The following is a 17,379-nucleotide window of genomic DNA, read 5'->3' on the forward strand; positions in this document are numbered from 1 at the left end:
TCAGCTTAATCGGACTCTGCCCCATTTACAAAAAAAGACCCTCCAACCCAACCCAGCCCGGACTCGGATAAGTGAATACACTTGACTGCTGCAGAAGGCCCCTTCCCACGCCTCCACCTGCCCTCTACAGGAACGAGGGTCCTGGCCCTCGCCAAGCGACGCGAAGAGGGGAGACTCCCGGCAGCAGCGCAACCTGTCACCGCCCTTCCCGCCTTCCCGCTCTCCGCAGAGCCCGCGCACGCTGAGCCCGCGCACCCTACGTGCGGCCCGGCCTCACGGCCGCCTGCCAGCAACGCGCACGCGCGCGCTCCAGGGCCCGCGAGGAGAAAGAGGGCGGGGCCGAAGGGCCAGCCCGCGGGGGGAGGGGCGGCGTCGGTCACGTGACGCAGATTCACTGTTTACACGCGGAGCGGCCGAGCTTTCGGCCTCAGTCAGGCGCTCGGCTCTGTTTCGGTTTCACTTCCGGTGAGGGGCCGCCTCGGAACGGGCGGCGAGCCGACGGCGAGTGCGGGCGGCGGCGGTGACGACGGCGCCGCTGCCGGGGGGCGTGCGGGAGCGCGGCGGCGGCGGCGGCGGCGGCTGGGCCTCGAGCGCCCGCAGCCCACCTCTCGGGGGCGGGCTCCCGGCGGGAGCAGGGCCGACGAAAAGATGGAGGAGCTGGTGGTGGAAGTGCGAGGCTCCAATGGCGCTTTCTACAAGGTACTTGGCTCCAGGGCAGGCCCCATCTTCGCCCTTCTTACCCTCCCTTTTCTTCTCGGCCTCGGCGGGAGGCAGGCCTGGGGCCCTCTTCTGGAGCGCCGCGCCCGGTGCTAGGGTGCGCTGGGCGGGATGATGTTTGGGAGGGAAAGACCGGACCTGGGGCCTGTAGGAAGCCCCTCGAGCCCAGATGCCTCTCCTGCCTGGAGGCCTGGCGCCTCTCGGAATGAGAATCGGGCAAGGAGAAGAGGCTGCCCTTCCGGGGGCCGAAGCCCGCCCGGGAGAGCTGGGGATGGGCGAGGGCTGGCAGCAGGTACGCGACCCCGGCGGGGAAGGGCCGGGATCCGCGCGAAGTGAAGGCGACGTCTTATATCTCTTTTCCTAAATACCCTCTCCCAGTGGGATCCGGGCCTGACGTGTTGGCTAGTTGCGGAGGAGCGGGGGGCGCTTCCTTCTAGTCGCCTCCTGCCTTGCGAAGAGGGATTTAGAGCTCCTCTGGCTTCTCCTTTCCGGTCCAGCTTTGGGACTTCGGAGAGCTCCACTGTTCGGGGGAAGGGGTGTGAAGAAAGAATAGTAAGAAGCTAATAGTCAGCTCCAAATCACAGTGGCAACTGATCTTTCGTGGCTTGTCTTTGTGGATTTCAGAAGAGATTTTAGATCCAGAAGTTTCCGGAAGACCCTGACATATCCGAGTAGTGAATTGAAGAAGTTGGTGATATTGACTATTCACAGCCTCCCTCCTTGTTACAAATGTGGGCAAATTCTGGAATACAGATGCTTCAGCGTCTAAAAACATTAGCAACTCTGTTACTTAAGAAAAAACTATCTTTAACCTTGCAAAGGCCTGAATAGAGTATGTCTTGAAACTTGAGGAAATTGACTAAGAGTATATTATTACTAGGAAATTTTTAAAAGTGAATGGAAATAATTGTTTTGTGCTGCTGGTATTGATGGTCTTCTCTGTGTAATGTTGTACTGGACTCTATTGTTGAGGTTTTAAATAAGCACGCATGGTTTTACTGTGGGTTTTCCTTTTTAAGTTCGACCACTGCAGATCAAGCAATACCTTAGCGTTTTCAAAAGGAGTATTAAAAATATTTTGATGGATGGGTACTGTGTCTGTTGGTACATACTGTAGATCTAGTGATCTATAAATTCTCTTTTCCTCTTTAATGTCCCTCTGTAACTCGTGTATTTCACCTTACCATAGTATTTTGGCAATAAAAGGTGCATATGGAAGGAACTGTGAAAATTACCTATTACTGTTCAACACAATCCTCAAATTTTTTATAGGAAACGTTTCAAACGAGACTCATTGGATTATGGGAAAATAAACAACTATATGTTTACCAGTTTTATGGAGATCGGTATGTTTCATAAGTGAGTAAAGTATGCAAACTATTCCATACGTACAGCAAAAAGATAAAAACCTTTGGCCATAAAAGAAGGAAAAAATAACCCAGCATTTATGTTCTTAACAGTCTCGCCAATATAAAATTCTTTCAGTGGACTCTGCAGTCAAAATTTTGCTTTCATTTATTTTAGTGTTCTGTAACCTCTGCTGGTTAGTTTGTGTAGAATTGTTATGGTCACTAGACCGGTAGTTTGGCTCGCTAGATTTGTGGCACTAAGTCTAATAAATACAGTCGGGGGCTGAAGGTTGAGCAATATTCTAGTAGACCTGTGATCACAGCTTAGGTTGGACACAACTCTGTCTTTCCGTGGCGTTTGCTATAGAGGACAAGTAGCACATCCTGGTTTTGAAGGATTCATTGTTCTATTCCAGCAACCTATCATTTGCTCTCATGATTTTGGTTGCAAACTGATTGGAACATAATAAATGCCTTCTATCTTTGTTACTAATCTCCCTAGTTTTGCTCTTTAACAAAGTTGCTTAGTGTGAAGGTATATGAAAAAGAATGAGTTGTCCCTTAGTTCCTTGAGGGGAAATGTGAAACTTGAACCAATTTGTGTAGAGAAATTGCTGTTATGTTTACTTAATTAAGGTTTTTTTTTTAAGAAAATCTCAAATGGTCTGTATTGGTGGAAAAGAATAGTTTCTGTACATGAAAAAGGTTTACATTTTCATAGGACTCATAGTATTGCTGTGAGTTATAAAAGTAAAGCAAAAGTAAATTGAGTTGCTTGTTCAGTGGGATGAGCAAAAAAGATGGGAAAGACCAATAAAAATGAACTGTTATGGAGAAATGTTACATTTATTTTTAAAAAATAGGAACCTGCTTCAGTAAAGTGATAGAAAAGTGTTTAAAACTAAACAACTCAAATGACTTCAGTATAATTGAATTCAGACTTTGATTTGCCTGACGTCAAACCACCATATTGCAAGGGACAATTCTCCATCTGAGCACATGGTCCAAGTCTGCAGTATAAACTGGATAGGGTATGTGCTAGGAATAGTTGAGTTCTTCTAAGAAAACAGCTGAAGCTCAGGATTCAGAATTAAGAGAATCATGAACCCTACACCTTAATATTGTAACAGCTCATTTCTATTTTTCCCTCTGGCATTTGTTAAAAACTTGAAAATTAGATTTAGTAATTGTCAGAGCTACTATGCTTATGTTTGGGTATTTCTTTGACTTAGAAAAAGTCATGTGTATAACTTACAGAGCTTTATTTAAGTCACGAAGACACTTGATATATATATACTTCACAAAATCATTACAAAGCATTTCCTAAATGAATAATGTTGAAATGAAGTGTCTATTCTAGGGTCATCTGCTTAAAATAGTACAGTGGTTTTTTTTGTTTTGGACTGAGAGTTTTGAGGTATGGAGAATGGTAATGAATTAACTCCATTTTAGATGTAGAATGTATGTCATTCCTAGGTTTTGTGTACTAGTATGAAAATTACTAAAAATAGATAAATCATATGTTGGAAACATAATATACAATACCTTTTTCATTCTCTGAAAATATAGTGACTAGTAGCTAATTCTTTAGTATGGCATAAATGTTAAGTTGCATTCCTATCATTAGATTATATTTTAATATATCTTATGTTTTTAAGTTTGGTATCTGAGGGCAGGCTTTTATTTGGCAAGTATGTTATAGAGCTAACTGTTAAATATGACAAAATGTACAATCAAGACATTTAATGAAGACATTAGTGGCCAAACATGTTGTGTTAGCTACATAGCCCACTAGTAATCATTGTTTTACTACAAATGAACTTGCATAAGACACTATTCATGTTTTCTCCCTAAAGTCTCTAGTTTTAATTTTGCATATGAGTGTTATTCTCAACTTCAAAGAAGTGAATTACTCAGGTCAACCACATCTTTTCTTCCCGGAGTCTAAATAACCTTTTTAGTATTTAGTATCTTTGCGGAAGCATCATTTTTCCCCTTTTGAACTGCATGTTTTCCAACCTTATACGCACTCAGAAAACCTCCAAATTATTAATTTAATGCAAAATTCAATGGTATAATAATTGGGTTTCTGATTCCTGCCCACCATGGTGATGTGCTTTCTGAGATGACTGCAATCATGAATGATTGTGATAACTGTGAACAAGTGCTGAGAGCTTTCTAGGTGTCAGATACTGTTTAGGTGCTTGACCTCTGTTTTTTAATCCTTTCCCACAATTCTGAGGTACTGCTGTTCCCATTTTAAAGATACCATAGATGTACAGAGATGAGGTAAATGACTTGCTACTAAGTGTCAGAACTGGTAAGGGTGGGATCTGGAATTTGAGATCAGGTAGTCTGACTTTCCTAAAATGGTAGAATTAGCTTGGAGAAATGAATTAGATTTGCTATCCTGCCCATTTTTTTATTTCAGCACAATCCTTGTGTTTGTTACTATAACCCTACCTTAACAGTCTATAAGTAGAGTTGCAAGCTTATGTTACCATTTTTTACTGTTGATATAAAGATGTCATGAAATGTATCAGCTTCCCTTTTATTAACTCTTGCACCTTAACATAATTCTTAATACAAATACCTTTTAACTAAAGATGAAGTCAGAAATCTTTGACCCTGTTCTGACATTTGCTTTTGTTACTTTGGGACCACTTAACTGAAGTATTCAAAGGTAAGAATACTTACACACAGGAAAATTAATAACTAATTTAATAGTGTTCTCTCTGTACTTGTGTGTTGTTTTTGGGTCTGGGCAAACCAGAAAGAGTGCATTTTTCTCCGAATTTGTATTAAGTGCCCAAGTGAAGTCCAGTACTCCTGGATATGGGCAGTGGTTGGAAGGGCTGTTGATCAGGTTTATTGTGCTTCCTTTCTGCTGTTCATTCCCTTATGTCGGCTGTGCTCACATACCAAGGATGAAAAAGCAAAAGCTCACTCGAAGTGTGAAGCCTTGGGTTTGAATCATACTTTATTCCATTTCATTAGTCCATATACTCTTTATCTCCTACAGATTTTCTCTAGGAGGGATATTTTGCAGTGCTCTAAGTTCTCCCTAATGAGAATTGTCATTGCACCATGTGTGCTGTCTTCAACAGTGTAGTAGTTGTGTTCAGTGGTGGTTAGGGGCTTACGCTGAAGTTTTTCTGCACAGTAACCTCTCTTGTGAGAAGTGACTCATACTTGTGAGAGAGTTTACTAAGCCAAGAGATACGTGGTGGAGTGGGGGGAGTAAGAGTTTATTACCAAAATAGAAATGGACTTTCTTCTTAGTTTCATCAATCCTGGTAATGTAATATTTGAAGTATGATTTTGTGATTGCATCTTTGTTGCAGTCACCAATAAGTTGGGGATCCCTCAATGATTTTGTGTTTTCTTGTGATGTCCTCTGATGAGGAGCTGGTGTCTGTCTTTAACTGCACTTTAACACCTTTGTCAAACCCCAAGTATTTTCATCACATTATTTTTCTTCAGTCTAAATAACCTTTTAGTATTTAGTATCTTTGAGGAAACAGCCTTTTCTTCTATCCCAATTTTTAAATCATTGTTAAGTGTGCTTTTGTTGAGATGTAACTTTCTCAAATGCAAGGACATTTATGGTTCTGTCTTATATAAAATATGCCCCTCTCTGCTTTACCTCTCATTTAATGCCACTGTGTGCCAGGCATTATGCTAGGCACTAGACATGTGTGATTTCATTATTACTTGCAACAGCCTTAGAAGGCAGGTCCAGTTCCCCTGTACCCATTCCTTCCTTGTACAAGGAATCTGAGGTCCAGAGGCCACTTCCTGAAGAGTCCCACAGCTATTACATAGTAGAACCAAGATTTTGAATGTAGGTCTCATTCACAGCAGAACCCTTAACCATTAAATTTATTGACTCTTACAAGAGTCCTAGCTCCCACTCAGTACCATGCAGCTCCCTTTGTGTATTCATTCATACCCATTCAATCTGCCTTTTGTAACTTTCCTCTCAGGAATCCCCTGAACCCATTTTCTCCCCCAAAACCAACTTTGTTTAATGTAAGTAGGTAGGGATTACAGCAAAATGTAGTTTTCCAAGTTGATGATGGGTGAGATGATAGTGCTTTGGAGGGGCCAGGGAAGGGTAGGGTATGAGTATTGGGGTAAGGGAGGGGCAGGGTTATTGGAGAAAGTATAATGAGAAGCTGGAAGATGGGACTCTTGCTGAAAGTGACAATTTTGTAAAAGGCCTTACAAGTCACAGGAGGCTTTGGTGTGAGGGCAGGCCAGAGGCAACTGATGGGTTTCTTTATTCCACCTGTTACAGGAGCAAGAGAAGTTATGCATGCCTTCTGTATTCACTTAATATGCGTACAGTGACTAAAAATGACTGATTTTGGAACTATCATGCAAACATCCATATACAGATAAGCCTCATTAACTCAAAGGCAGTGGCCCTGGTAGGCAGTGATGATTACTCAAACCACTTCTGACACACTATCCAGAATTGCTTTCAAAGTCTTTGAAAGCTTTTTGTTTTTAATAGTCACAACAGTTGCAGATCTTCCTCCTTTGAGGGAGTGTTTGATTTTAGGGAATGGGCAAATGTGGTGAATGAGTATGATTATACTGTGCAGTAACTTTTTGGCAAATAGAAAAAAGTAAAAATATAGCACTGAGGTAATGAGACTGACTCTTAGAGTGCTTTTTAAAAGGTGGATTTGAAAACAGTCCCCAACATTTCTAAATTTTTTAAATCAGTGCCATCCAGTGGAACTTTCTGCAGTGATGGAAATGGTCTCTGCCTGCACTGTCCACTTAGTAGGCATTAAGTCATGTGTGGCTTTTGAGCACTTGAAATGTGGTAGGTATGGAAGTGAGACATTTTTTATTTTATTTTATTGTAGTTAATTTAAATGTAGTTGCATATGAGTACAGTTTGTGGCTGCTGTGGTGGACAGCACAGTGTTAGACAAGGGCAATAATACTGGAAAGACACCTGATTTAATGAGAATAGTTCTACACTCAGCTGTAATAATGTTCTCTTTTTTATAAATTTTTATTAAGGTATTATTGATACACACTCTTACGAAGGTTTCACATGAAAAAACAATGTGATTACTACATTTACCCCTATTATCAAGTCCCCACCCATACCCCAGTGCAGACACTGTCTATCAGGGTAGTAAGATGCCACAGATTCACTATTTGCCTTCTATGTGCCTCACTGTCTTTCCTGTGACCCCCACACCATGTGTACTAAACATAATATCCCTCAATCCTCATGTCCCTCCCTCCCGACCCACCCTCACACTCCTCCCCTTTGGTAACCACTAGTCCCTTCTTGGAGTCTGTGAGTTTGCTGCTGTTTTGTTCCTTCAATTTTGCTTTGTTGTTATACTCTACAAATGAGGAACATCATTTGGCACTTGTCTTTCTCCGCCTGGCTTATTTCACTGAGCATAATATCCTCCAGCTCCATCCATGTTGTTGCAAATGGTAGAATTTGTTACTTTCTTATGGCTGAATAGTATTCCATTGTGTATATATACTACATCTTTATCCATTCATCTACAGATGGACAGTTAGGTTGCTTCCATAACTTGACTATTATAAATAGTGCTGCGATAAACATAGGGGTGCATATGTCTTTTTGAATCTGAGAACTTGTATTCTTTGGGTAAATTGCAAGGAGTGGGATTCCCGGGTCAAATGGTATTTCTATTTTTAGTTTTTTGAGGAACCTCCATATTGCTTTCCACAATGGTTGAACTAGCTTACATTCCCACCAGCAGTGTTGGAGGGTTCCCCTTTCTCCGCATCCTTGCCAGCATTTGTTAATAATGTTCTCTTATCTGACTAAAGGACTTAACATTTTCAGCATATAATACACAGTAAGGAACTAATAAGTACTGCCAAGAAATGCAAACGTACTTTAGACAAAGATGAAGACAGAAGCAGTGGTCCTTCTTGGTAAATAAGGGATCACCTCCTAATAGGAGTCTTCATTTTTTTTTTTTTTTTTGAGAGGGCATCTCTCATATTTATTGATCAAATGGTTGTTAACAACAATAAAATTCAGTATAGGGGGGTCAATGCTCAATGTACAATCATTAATCCATCTCAAGCCTAATTCTCATCAGTCTCCAATCTTCTGAAGCATAACGAACAAGTTCTTACATGGTGAACGAATTCTTACATAGTGAATAAATTCTTACATGGTGAACAGTACAAGGGCATTCATCACAGAAACTTTCGGTTTTGATCACGCATTATGACCTATAAACAATCAGGTCAAATATGAATATTCGTTTGATTTTTGTACTTGATTAATATGTTGATCCCACATTTCTCCCTGTATTATTATTATTATTTTTATTTTTAATAAAATGCTGAAGTGGTAGGTAGATGCAAGGTAAAGGTAGAAAACATAGTTTAGTGCTGTAAGAGGGCAAATGTAGATGATCAGATGATCAGGTGTGTGCCTATGGACTAAGTATTAATCCAGGCTAGACAAGGGCAGCAAGACATCCACGGATGCAGAAGATTTCTCTCAAAGCAGGGGGGGTGAGGTTCTGAGCCTCACCTCTGTTGATCCCCAAATTCTCACCTGATGGCCCCCCTGCGACTGTGCCTGTCTTAGGTTGTTCCTCCCTTGAGGAATCTTACCCGTCTCTGGCTAACCAGTCATCTTCCAGGGCCATACAGGGAAATGTAAAGGTGGTAAGTGAGAGAGAAGCCATATTGTTTGAAAAGGTTAGCTTTTTACTTCTTTGCAGATTTATGCCCTGTGGCTTCTATGCCCAGCACTTGTCTCGAGGTATCTTTACCACCTGGAGGAATTATGATACTCGGTAAATTCGATATGAGGCACGAATTCTATTTAAGGGTTGTAATTAGGAAGAAAGAAGAAAAGCTACAGATGTAGCATATGGAAGGAAACATGGGAAGATTGATTATTTCTTTGACATATCTTCTTGTAGAGTACCTTAAGTATGTATAGGTTTTAAACTACTAACTAATTTGCACACACATATTAACATAATAGGAATATGGTGACATAAACAAAGCAAATCTATAATTACCATCCATCTCCAGTGAAGCCAAGAAAACCATTTAGGCACCCTAGGCATTTGTGAAAATTTGTCTATGATATGATGGATATTGTCCAACTGTACTTGAACAGTCTGAGAGAAATCAGACAAAGCAGCCCATTTCTGGGATCTGTTCACATCCCATATGTTCTTTTAACCGTAGATAGTCTATAGTCATAAGATTTTGGAGCGCTACACCTTGCACCCCTCCCAACTCCTGGTTGAGTTCCAACAGTACAGATCCGGTCAAATTCGTTGTCTCACTGTATGCACATGCCAGCCTAGACATCTCCCTCCTCATTCCTATGGCAAGTCCAGGAGATGGTGGGCTGGATGCAGCCACAACCGCAGCATCGTCCGGATCCCTGTGGAGGCTTTTTGATGATCATCCCCCGGCACAAGTCCTCCAGAGAGTGCTGATGCCGGAAGCTCCTCCTCATATCGTATCTTAGTTCATTTTCTGGGTACCCAAGCTAGGCCTTGATCTTCTACATAGAAACAAACAGACCCTTTGCTCACACTTTGACATGCCCTCTATACCACTGTGCAGAACTCATTGGAGGTCAGCACACAGTAACTGCTTTTTTTTTTTTTTTTTATTAAGAGAAAGGAATATTATCAGAAAAGAGTACCTCCATAGCTGATTATCTGACACCCTTTAAGTGATCAACATTAAGGATATTTAAAGCATGCGTTGATCTTTGATTTACCAATGGTTTTATCCTATCAAGGAGTAATCCCCCTTTTCTTTCTTTCTTTCTTTCTTTTTTTTTTTTTTAATTTTTAATCTATACCTACATGAAGAATACTATGTTTACTATGCTCTCCCCTATATCAGGTCCCCCCTAACAACCACATTACGATTACTGTCCATCAGCTTAGCAAAATGTTGTAGAGTCACTACTTGTCCTCTCTGTGTTGTGCAGCCCACCCTCCCCTTTCTCCCTCCCCCCCATGCATGCTAATCTTAATACCCCCCTTCTTCTCCCCCACCCCCTTATCCCTCGCTGCCCACCCATCCTCCCCAGTTCCTTTCCCTTTGGTACCTGTTAGTCCATTTTTGGGTTCTGTAATTCTGCTGCTGTTTTGTTCCTTCAGTTTTTCCTTTGTTCCTATACTCCTCAGATGAGTGAAATCATTTGGTATTTCTCTTTCTCCGCTTGGCTTATTTCACTGAGCATAATACTCTCCAGCTCCATCCATGTTGCTGCAAATGGTTGGATTTTTCCACTTCTTATGGCTGAGTAGTATTCCATCGTGTATATGTACCACATTTTCTTTATCCATTCATCTACCGATGGACATTTAGGTTGCTTCCAATTCTTGGCTATTGTAAATAGTGCTGCGATAAACATAGGGGTGCATCTGTCTTTCTCAAACTTGATTGCTGCGTTCTTAGGGTAAATTCCTAGGAGTGGAATTCCTGGGTCAAATGGTAGGTCTGTTTTGAGCATTTTGATGAACCTCCATACTGCTTTCCACAATGGTTGAACTAATTTACAATCCCACCAGCAGTGTAGGAGGGTTCCCCTTTCTCCACAGCCTCGCCAACATTTGTTGTTGTTTGTCTTTTGGATGGCAGCTATCTTTACTGGTGTGAGGTGATACCTCATTGTAGTTTTAATTTGCATTTCTCTGATAATTGGCGATGTGGAGCATCTTTTCATGTGTCTCTTGGCCATCTGTATTTCTTTTTTAGAGAACTGTCTGTTCAGTTCCTCTGCCCATTTTTTAATTGGGTTATTTGTTTTTTGTTTGTTGAGGCGTGTGAGCTCTTTATATATTCTGGACGTCAAGCCTTTATCGGATCTGTTAGGAGTCTTCATTTTAGTATTTAATCTAAACCTACCCCCAAAAAGCAGATTGTTGATTTGATATTAGTTTTCATGTACAGACAGAGGAGAAATGGTGGGTGGGTGGGGGGTCTGTTTTGCCCATTCTCCATAATTATTGGTACTTAGTTTGTGATACTAAAAATGACCAATTCTTGGAGCTTTAACTCAAAATCAAACCTTTCTGTTACTGAAATAATAGGCAAACAACCCCTTAAAGCACTGGGAGCATGTGCCCTTAGGAAACCTAGTATTAACATCATGGTCAGTATTAAACTATACTTCTCAAAATATGCTGTAGAAAATGTTCATGATTTAAATATAGCTGAGGAAAAATAAGCAAGATCAAACTGATGGGAAGAAAATGTGAATTTTCTCCCCTTTAAACCAACAACTATAAAAGTATATATACATTCTTAACTTAGAAATGATAATGACAGCCATTTTGGGTGTAGCAGAACACCTGGACTCCATTATAATCTGCATTGATCATACAAGGAAACTTTGTTTTAACATAGCTTTGCTTCTAATCTTTTTAGCCTAATTGCAGAAGTTTGGTGTCTCCATTTATGTAGCTTCCATATACATGTTTCCCAGGGTTCTGCCTCACCTGCCATTGTTTTTCTTAGGAACAACTAATATTTGATATGCTTTAGTTTGATGTATTAGTAAATTTCAGTTTTTAAAAAATCCTTGAAGACATATTCATTTACCAAAACATTTGCATCAAATCATTTGTTTGTTTAACACATTTATGAGGTATTCACTAGATACTGCCTGTTACTGAGTATGCAGATGTTGAAGAATGGACTTAATTCATTACCATTCTCAATAAATCAAGACTCTCCAAAAAAAGAAAAAGAAGCTGTACTATTCTAGGCAGATGCCTTTAGAATAAAGACCTTATTTCAACAGTTAATCTTCCCAATACCAAAATTCATGAGGATTTACTGTTATGTTTTCTTCTAAGAGTCTTATAGTTATAGCTCTTACATTTATGTCTCTGACTCATTTTCAGTTGATTTTGTATGTGGTATGAGGTAAGGGTCAAACTTTACTCTCTTTCACAAGTATGTCCAGTTGTCCCAGCACCATTTGTTGAAAACATTTTTCTTTTTCCCCATTGAAGTGTCTCAGCTTCCTTGTCCACAAAGGATTTATTTTTTCCACACCCGAGGCTGTTTCTCCAGGTCTAAACCTTTGTTCTTGTCGCTCCCTGCACCTTGTGTGCCTTCCCATCCTCCACTCCCTTTTGTTTGCTGATTCTTCCTTAATCTTTAAAGTTTGATAGGAACCTGCCTTCTTCAGTGTGTCTTCCCTGATCAGCATACCACCACTTCCACCACACTCCTATCTTTCCTCCAGGACTAGGATTGGAACCAGCAATGGTCCTCCACTTAATGACTATTCATTGAGTTCTTAGTGTAGGCACTCTGAAGTCCTACAGTAAATAAAGTTAAGACCTATCACCCACCCCCAGGAAGCTTACTGTTAGTGGGAAAATGAGCAGTAATATAGTGGGGTACACTTAGAGTATAGGAGGATAGAATTTAACCAAGTCTGTGGGTTTTCCCACAGGAGCTAACAACTGAACTGAAACCTTAAAGACCTACAGTAGGATATAGCTAGGTGAGAAGAGGGGAAGGAAGTAAGGAAGAGCATTTATGGAGTTTAGCGGTGTTGTATCACATCCTCCAAGGATGTGAAAGATGAAGCTTGGAGAGGTGAACAGTGGGGCCAGGTCATCAAGGGCCTTTTACAACCAGAGGAGTTTGGCCATAATCTTGCTGGCAGGAAAAAAACATGCAAGGACAGGAACATATACAGAACAAATTGAATAAAAAGCTTAAAATTCTCAAGCCATTTTTCTCAGTGAATTAAAATATAAAGCCCCTTGGGTTACTTTATACTTTACTCCTCTAATTGTCAAAACAAACAAACAATAAAACCCTTTCCTGCACCTATTAAAAACTTAATTTTATAGAATTACGGACAGCATGCTGATTAAAGAATTCTTGATAATTAGTTAGCTATTACTTTTGTTATGTCTTTCTGCAGATTAGCAATTGCATCATCAGGTTTAGAAAATTTAAACCTCTATATTACTACTTTTTTCTCTACGTGCCTGTGAAATTGAGAGTTTAATTAAAAGCTGGTAATTGGGCTTTTTAGTGGTGTTAGCAGCATATTGTTGTTAAAGAAAATTTAGTGTACTTGTGTGTATATACATATGAGATTGCATTTAGTCATTTAATAATGTGTTCTCCTAAAATTTAGTTAAGGAGAAAACAGGATACAGCAGATCTATACTGGCTGGCATATGGCTCTGGAACAAGTTTCTTAGTTTCCAATAATTCTAGCCTAATATATACCTCCAGCTCTACTCACCACCTGCATTGTAATTTTCAGTTGTCTCTCCTGTTAGACGCTGAACTCGGGAACAGTTTTTTTGTTTTGTTTTAACTAATCAGTATTCCGAGAACCTGGCACATAATAGGTGGCTAAAAATAGATATGACTCATGAATGAGTGATCCTCACAAACTGACAACCTCATCTGAAGCTCAATTTTATTCTTAAACATAAAATGTTTGATATCTCTGTACAATTTAAAAACAAAAATAATCTTTAAGCTTAGGAGTTGATTTTACCTGTGGTGTTTTTCTTACAGGCCTTTGTAAAGGATGTTCATGAAGACTCAATAACAGTTGCATTTGAAAACAAGTAAGTATTTTGATACAACTTTAATGTTTAGGTTCTTCAGTATTTTATGCTAATTATTCTTTTTACTCCTCGTTTGAAAAAATTCAAGTCTAGTTTGAGTGTTTTTCAGGAATGGATCTTCATGCTACTGACCAGGAAATTTCTAAACAACTCAGTATTAAACCAGTGGAATGACTGTTCCTGCTAATGACCTCAGAGATCCCTTTTGTATAATCTTGACCCTTACATCTCAGTCCCCTTGAATATGAAGAAAGAAAACAGATTCTTCTATATTAGTAACTGAGAGTTTAGATAGGAATATTTTTAACTGTTAAAAGATGAAAATGAATGGATTCACGGGTATTGGTAAAATCAATGTGTTTTGTAATGAAAAGTCTAAAATCAGTGGTTTTAGTTGTCTAGTGTATTTTTTTGGAAATAATCATGTTTAACCATTAACTTGTTTTTTATCTGTGTCATATGTTTATATGTGAACATATAATTTAACAGTGGTAACAGACCTTTTCTGCTTTCTTCTGCTAGACGAATAAATAAAAATATTTATAAGCCTAGGCACATTAGCTGTAAGAAGGCATCAGTAGTGTAGATGTAGATATTTTGTTGGGGGAAACAAGTCTGTTGACTAAATGATTTGAATGCTAATAAACTCTTTTCTTCGGAGCAGCCACTCAGGATTCTAAAGCACAACATACGAACTCCTTAGACACAATGTAGATAAGACCATGATCTTTGGGTTTTACTGAACTCTGAAGAATGGTCAACAATTAAAAGATTTTGGCTTTATGTACCAAGAGAATTAATGGTATATCAAGAGCAGATTGCAAATCTATTAAGAGGAGAAATAATTAGTTTGCTGCCTAGGGCTGGGGTAATGGGGGGAGCCATAGCTAAAAAGTACAGCACTTTTTTCTGAGGTGATGAAAATGTTCTGAAATGGACTGGTAATGGTTGCACATACCTGTAAATATAGTAAAATCCACTGAATTCTGCATACACTTAAGAGGGTAGGTTATATGGTATGTGAATTATATCTCAATAAATATTATAAAAATACAGTATCTGACACAGGCATACTGTAATTAGACTGTTAACAGATTCTCTTAGCTACCAACAGGACAAAGAATTCTCAGATACCTGAAAGGCATTTAGGGTGGGTAGATAAAAGGATTTAGATTATCCAACCCTCTTATCAGCTCTAGACTAATAATCTCAGTCCAAAATACAAGTTTGAATAATAGAATACCTTTCTCTGAACACATAGAGCCAAAAGTGCCCAAATCTACCTCTTTGCTGTTTCAAGTATTCGTGGTTATGCCCTCAACAGCAGCATCCCACCTCTAATGGATAACTTTGATAACTTAGAGAGGAATTCTTTTCTTGTAATTATACTCTTATCTGCTTGCTCCCCGTCACTAGGTAAACACTATTTCCCATAAAGGGAGAGTTATCTTTATTTGCCACTCTTAGTTTCTCCTGTAATCCTTAATCTAAAGTATTAAGCAAACACTCATTTCCTCTATGCACTTAAGAATGTCTAGTTTATACACTGATTTATCATATCAGTTCTCTCTTTTGTTTTCAGGTTTCTGTGAACTTAAAATTGTTTCTGTCTTTGAACTTCTTATTCTCTACTGTACCATAGCTCCATAAAAGTTTCTCTTTAAGCTAGCTGTCATGCTGGGAATTTGAAATAGTAGATCAGCTGTTTGTCCTCGTAATTGTGTAGTATGTTTGAGGTTCAACATTGGGTTTGAGCACATTACTACAACTGATAGGTCCCTACCAAAGTAGCTTCTTTGTCCTTCCTTGTGTGTTTCCTTTTTCTTTTTATATTTTTTTAAAAAGCTGTTTTACAGAACTTCAGACTATATTTATATTTTCTTCCCTTTAAATCATTAAGAAAGTCCTATTATTATAATACCAGATTATTTTAGTTGTTTTGTTTTTACCTTCCATATTTCATATTTTTAAATAAAGTATTTGAATTTTTGTCTCTGTACACTTAAGACTTAAAATAATTCTTTCTTTGAAACCAAGAAAATTATATTATGTGTAGTATTATGTGCTTTATCAATCAAATCTAGCAATGAATTTGTAACATGTTAAAAGTCACTGATTTTCAGTAAGTATAGAGAGGCTTTTCTGAAGTAAAGACTTTTTAAAAACTTTATAGTTGTCAAGTATGTATAATAATTCATAGAAACAGTTCAGTCTGATATAGGCCCTAATCAGGTTTCCACAAATTCTGACTTAATTCCCTACCCTGCTATTTTATATAATAGCTCTTCTTAAAAAACAAAACAAACTAGCATTTTTCTCAGTAGGATTCTACGAAGAAAGCCCTTTGGCCAAAAACCCAGAAATGACTGCTCCAAGCTTTTGAACCCTGTGTTTTTGCAAAGTTTGTCTTTTAATACTTTATATCATTGTGGATATAAAAGAATAATTTGGTGTTTTTCAAAATTGTTCCATATCATTTTAAATTAAAAAACATAGGCAACTTACTGAACTCCCATAGGCTGTCTCCATCGGGTTTCTGTGGTTTAAGAGACCCCACCAGGCCAGTGCATGCTGATACGTCATACTGATCAGCAGCCAGCTATCCATGGCAAGAATTGACCACCTCGCGGGATCTAAAATTTAAAGGGGGAAAAGTGAGTTGTGAATTGCTAATGTGCTGACTGCCCCATTTTGCTTGGGAATTTGATGGCATTTAGGATCAGTCTCTGTAATCACTGGAATGTGTTTAAAACTCTTTTGCAAGTAGAAATATGGTGATGATATTACTAACACTGATACTAACATATTTAAGCATCAAAGGAAGTTGCTGTTGTAGCCTTACGTTTAGAACTCTTAGAGGCAGAAATTACTGGAAGAAAAACTTTGTTGGAAAATTGTAATGTTAGTCTATTATGTTTAGAGAAAAATTCCAAATAAAACTACAAGGCTGCTGTGCTGCATGCAGACTTTGTTGAAATGTCTCTCTATTACAATTATGCCCCACTCAGTAAAACACTGACAGTTTTAAAGCCTTTGCTTCTTTAAATGAAAACCAGGGTCACACTTAACCAAAAGTTGACGGCAGCATGGTCATTGTTTCCATTAAACCAAAAAGCATGTTAAATAATTGTGTGTTTGCTTATTTACAGCTGGCAGCCAGAGAGGCAGATTCCATTCCATGATGTGAGATTCCCACCACCTGTAGGTTATAATAAAGATATAAATGAAAGTGATGAAGTTGAGGTAAGTTTCCCCAGCCATCAAGTTATTAAGCACTGATGGAGCAGGGCATTTGATATGCCTGTGCCTTTTGTACCCCTTTTCTTTAACACTGTTTAAACTACCTTGAGAATTAAAACTGTGACGGACAATAGTTTTGACTGAACCATCTTAACAATTATTTGAAGTAACACATGATGCCCAAAAATGGCTGGCTGAGCAGGACTCAGGGCACATCTTTGAAAGTCACCCCTGATTTCCTTTGTCCACTAGTACTTCTTTTCTCCCTTGAGTCTCTGAATCTTTAAATAATACATTGTTTACAATTGTATCCTCATTTTAAGCAAAATGGATTAGGAAAATTAGTTTTACAAAGGAAAAAAATCATGCCTTATAATAGAACAGCATCCTAGAATTTCTTTAAGTAGCACTAAATCCTCTTTGTATATTTTTAAAAACCTGTTTACAATTTT

The 17,379-nt window shown here is 39.0% G+C and overlaps 1 protein-coding gene across 13 annotated transcripts in view; it reads left to right on the forward strand.

The window, feature by feature from the left end:
• Positions 1–397: 397 nt before the first annotated feature.
• Positions 398–17,379, forward strand: part of FMR1 (fragile X messenger ribonucleoprotein 1) — a 39,939-nt gene continuing 22,957 nt past the window's right edge. For 3 of the 13 annotated variants that reach the window (XM_037015462.2, XM_037015464.2, XM_037015468.2), the window contains exons 1-3: positions 398–699; positions 13,635–13,687; positions 16,837–16,930. In XM_037015462.2, coding sequence (XP_036871357.1) covers positions 649–699; positions 13,635–13,687; positions 16,837–16,930 — 198 coding nt within the window. In that variant the 5' untranslated portion in view covers positions 398–648. Of the gene's footprint in view, positions 700–13,634; positions 13,688–16,205; positions 16,342–16,836; positions 16,931–17,379 lie in introns of all 13 variants that reach the window. The other 10 variants (XM_037015459.2, XM_037015466.2, XM_073228107.1 and 7 more) reach the window with 6 other exon arrangements.

Source organism: Manis javanica, chromosome X (assembly GCF_040802235.1).
Source record: "Manis javanica isolate MJ-LG chromosome X, MJ_LKY, whole genome shotgun sequence".
Classification (NCBI taxonomy): Eukaryota; Metazoa; Chordata; class Mammalia; order Pholidota; family Manidae; genus Manis; species Manis javanica.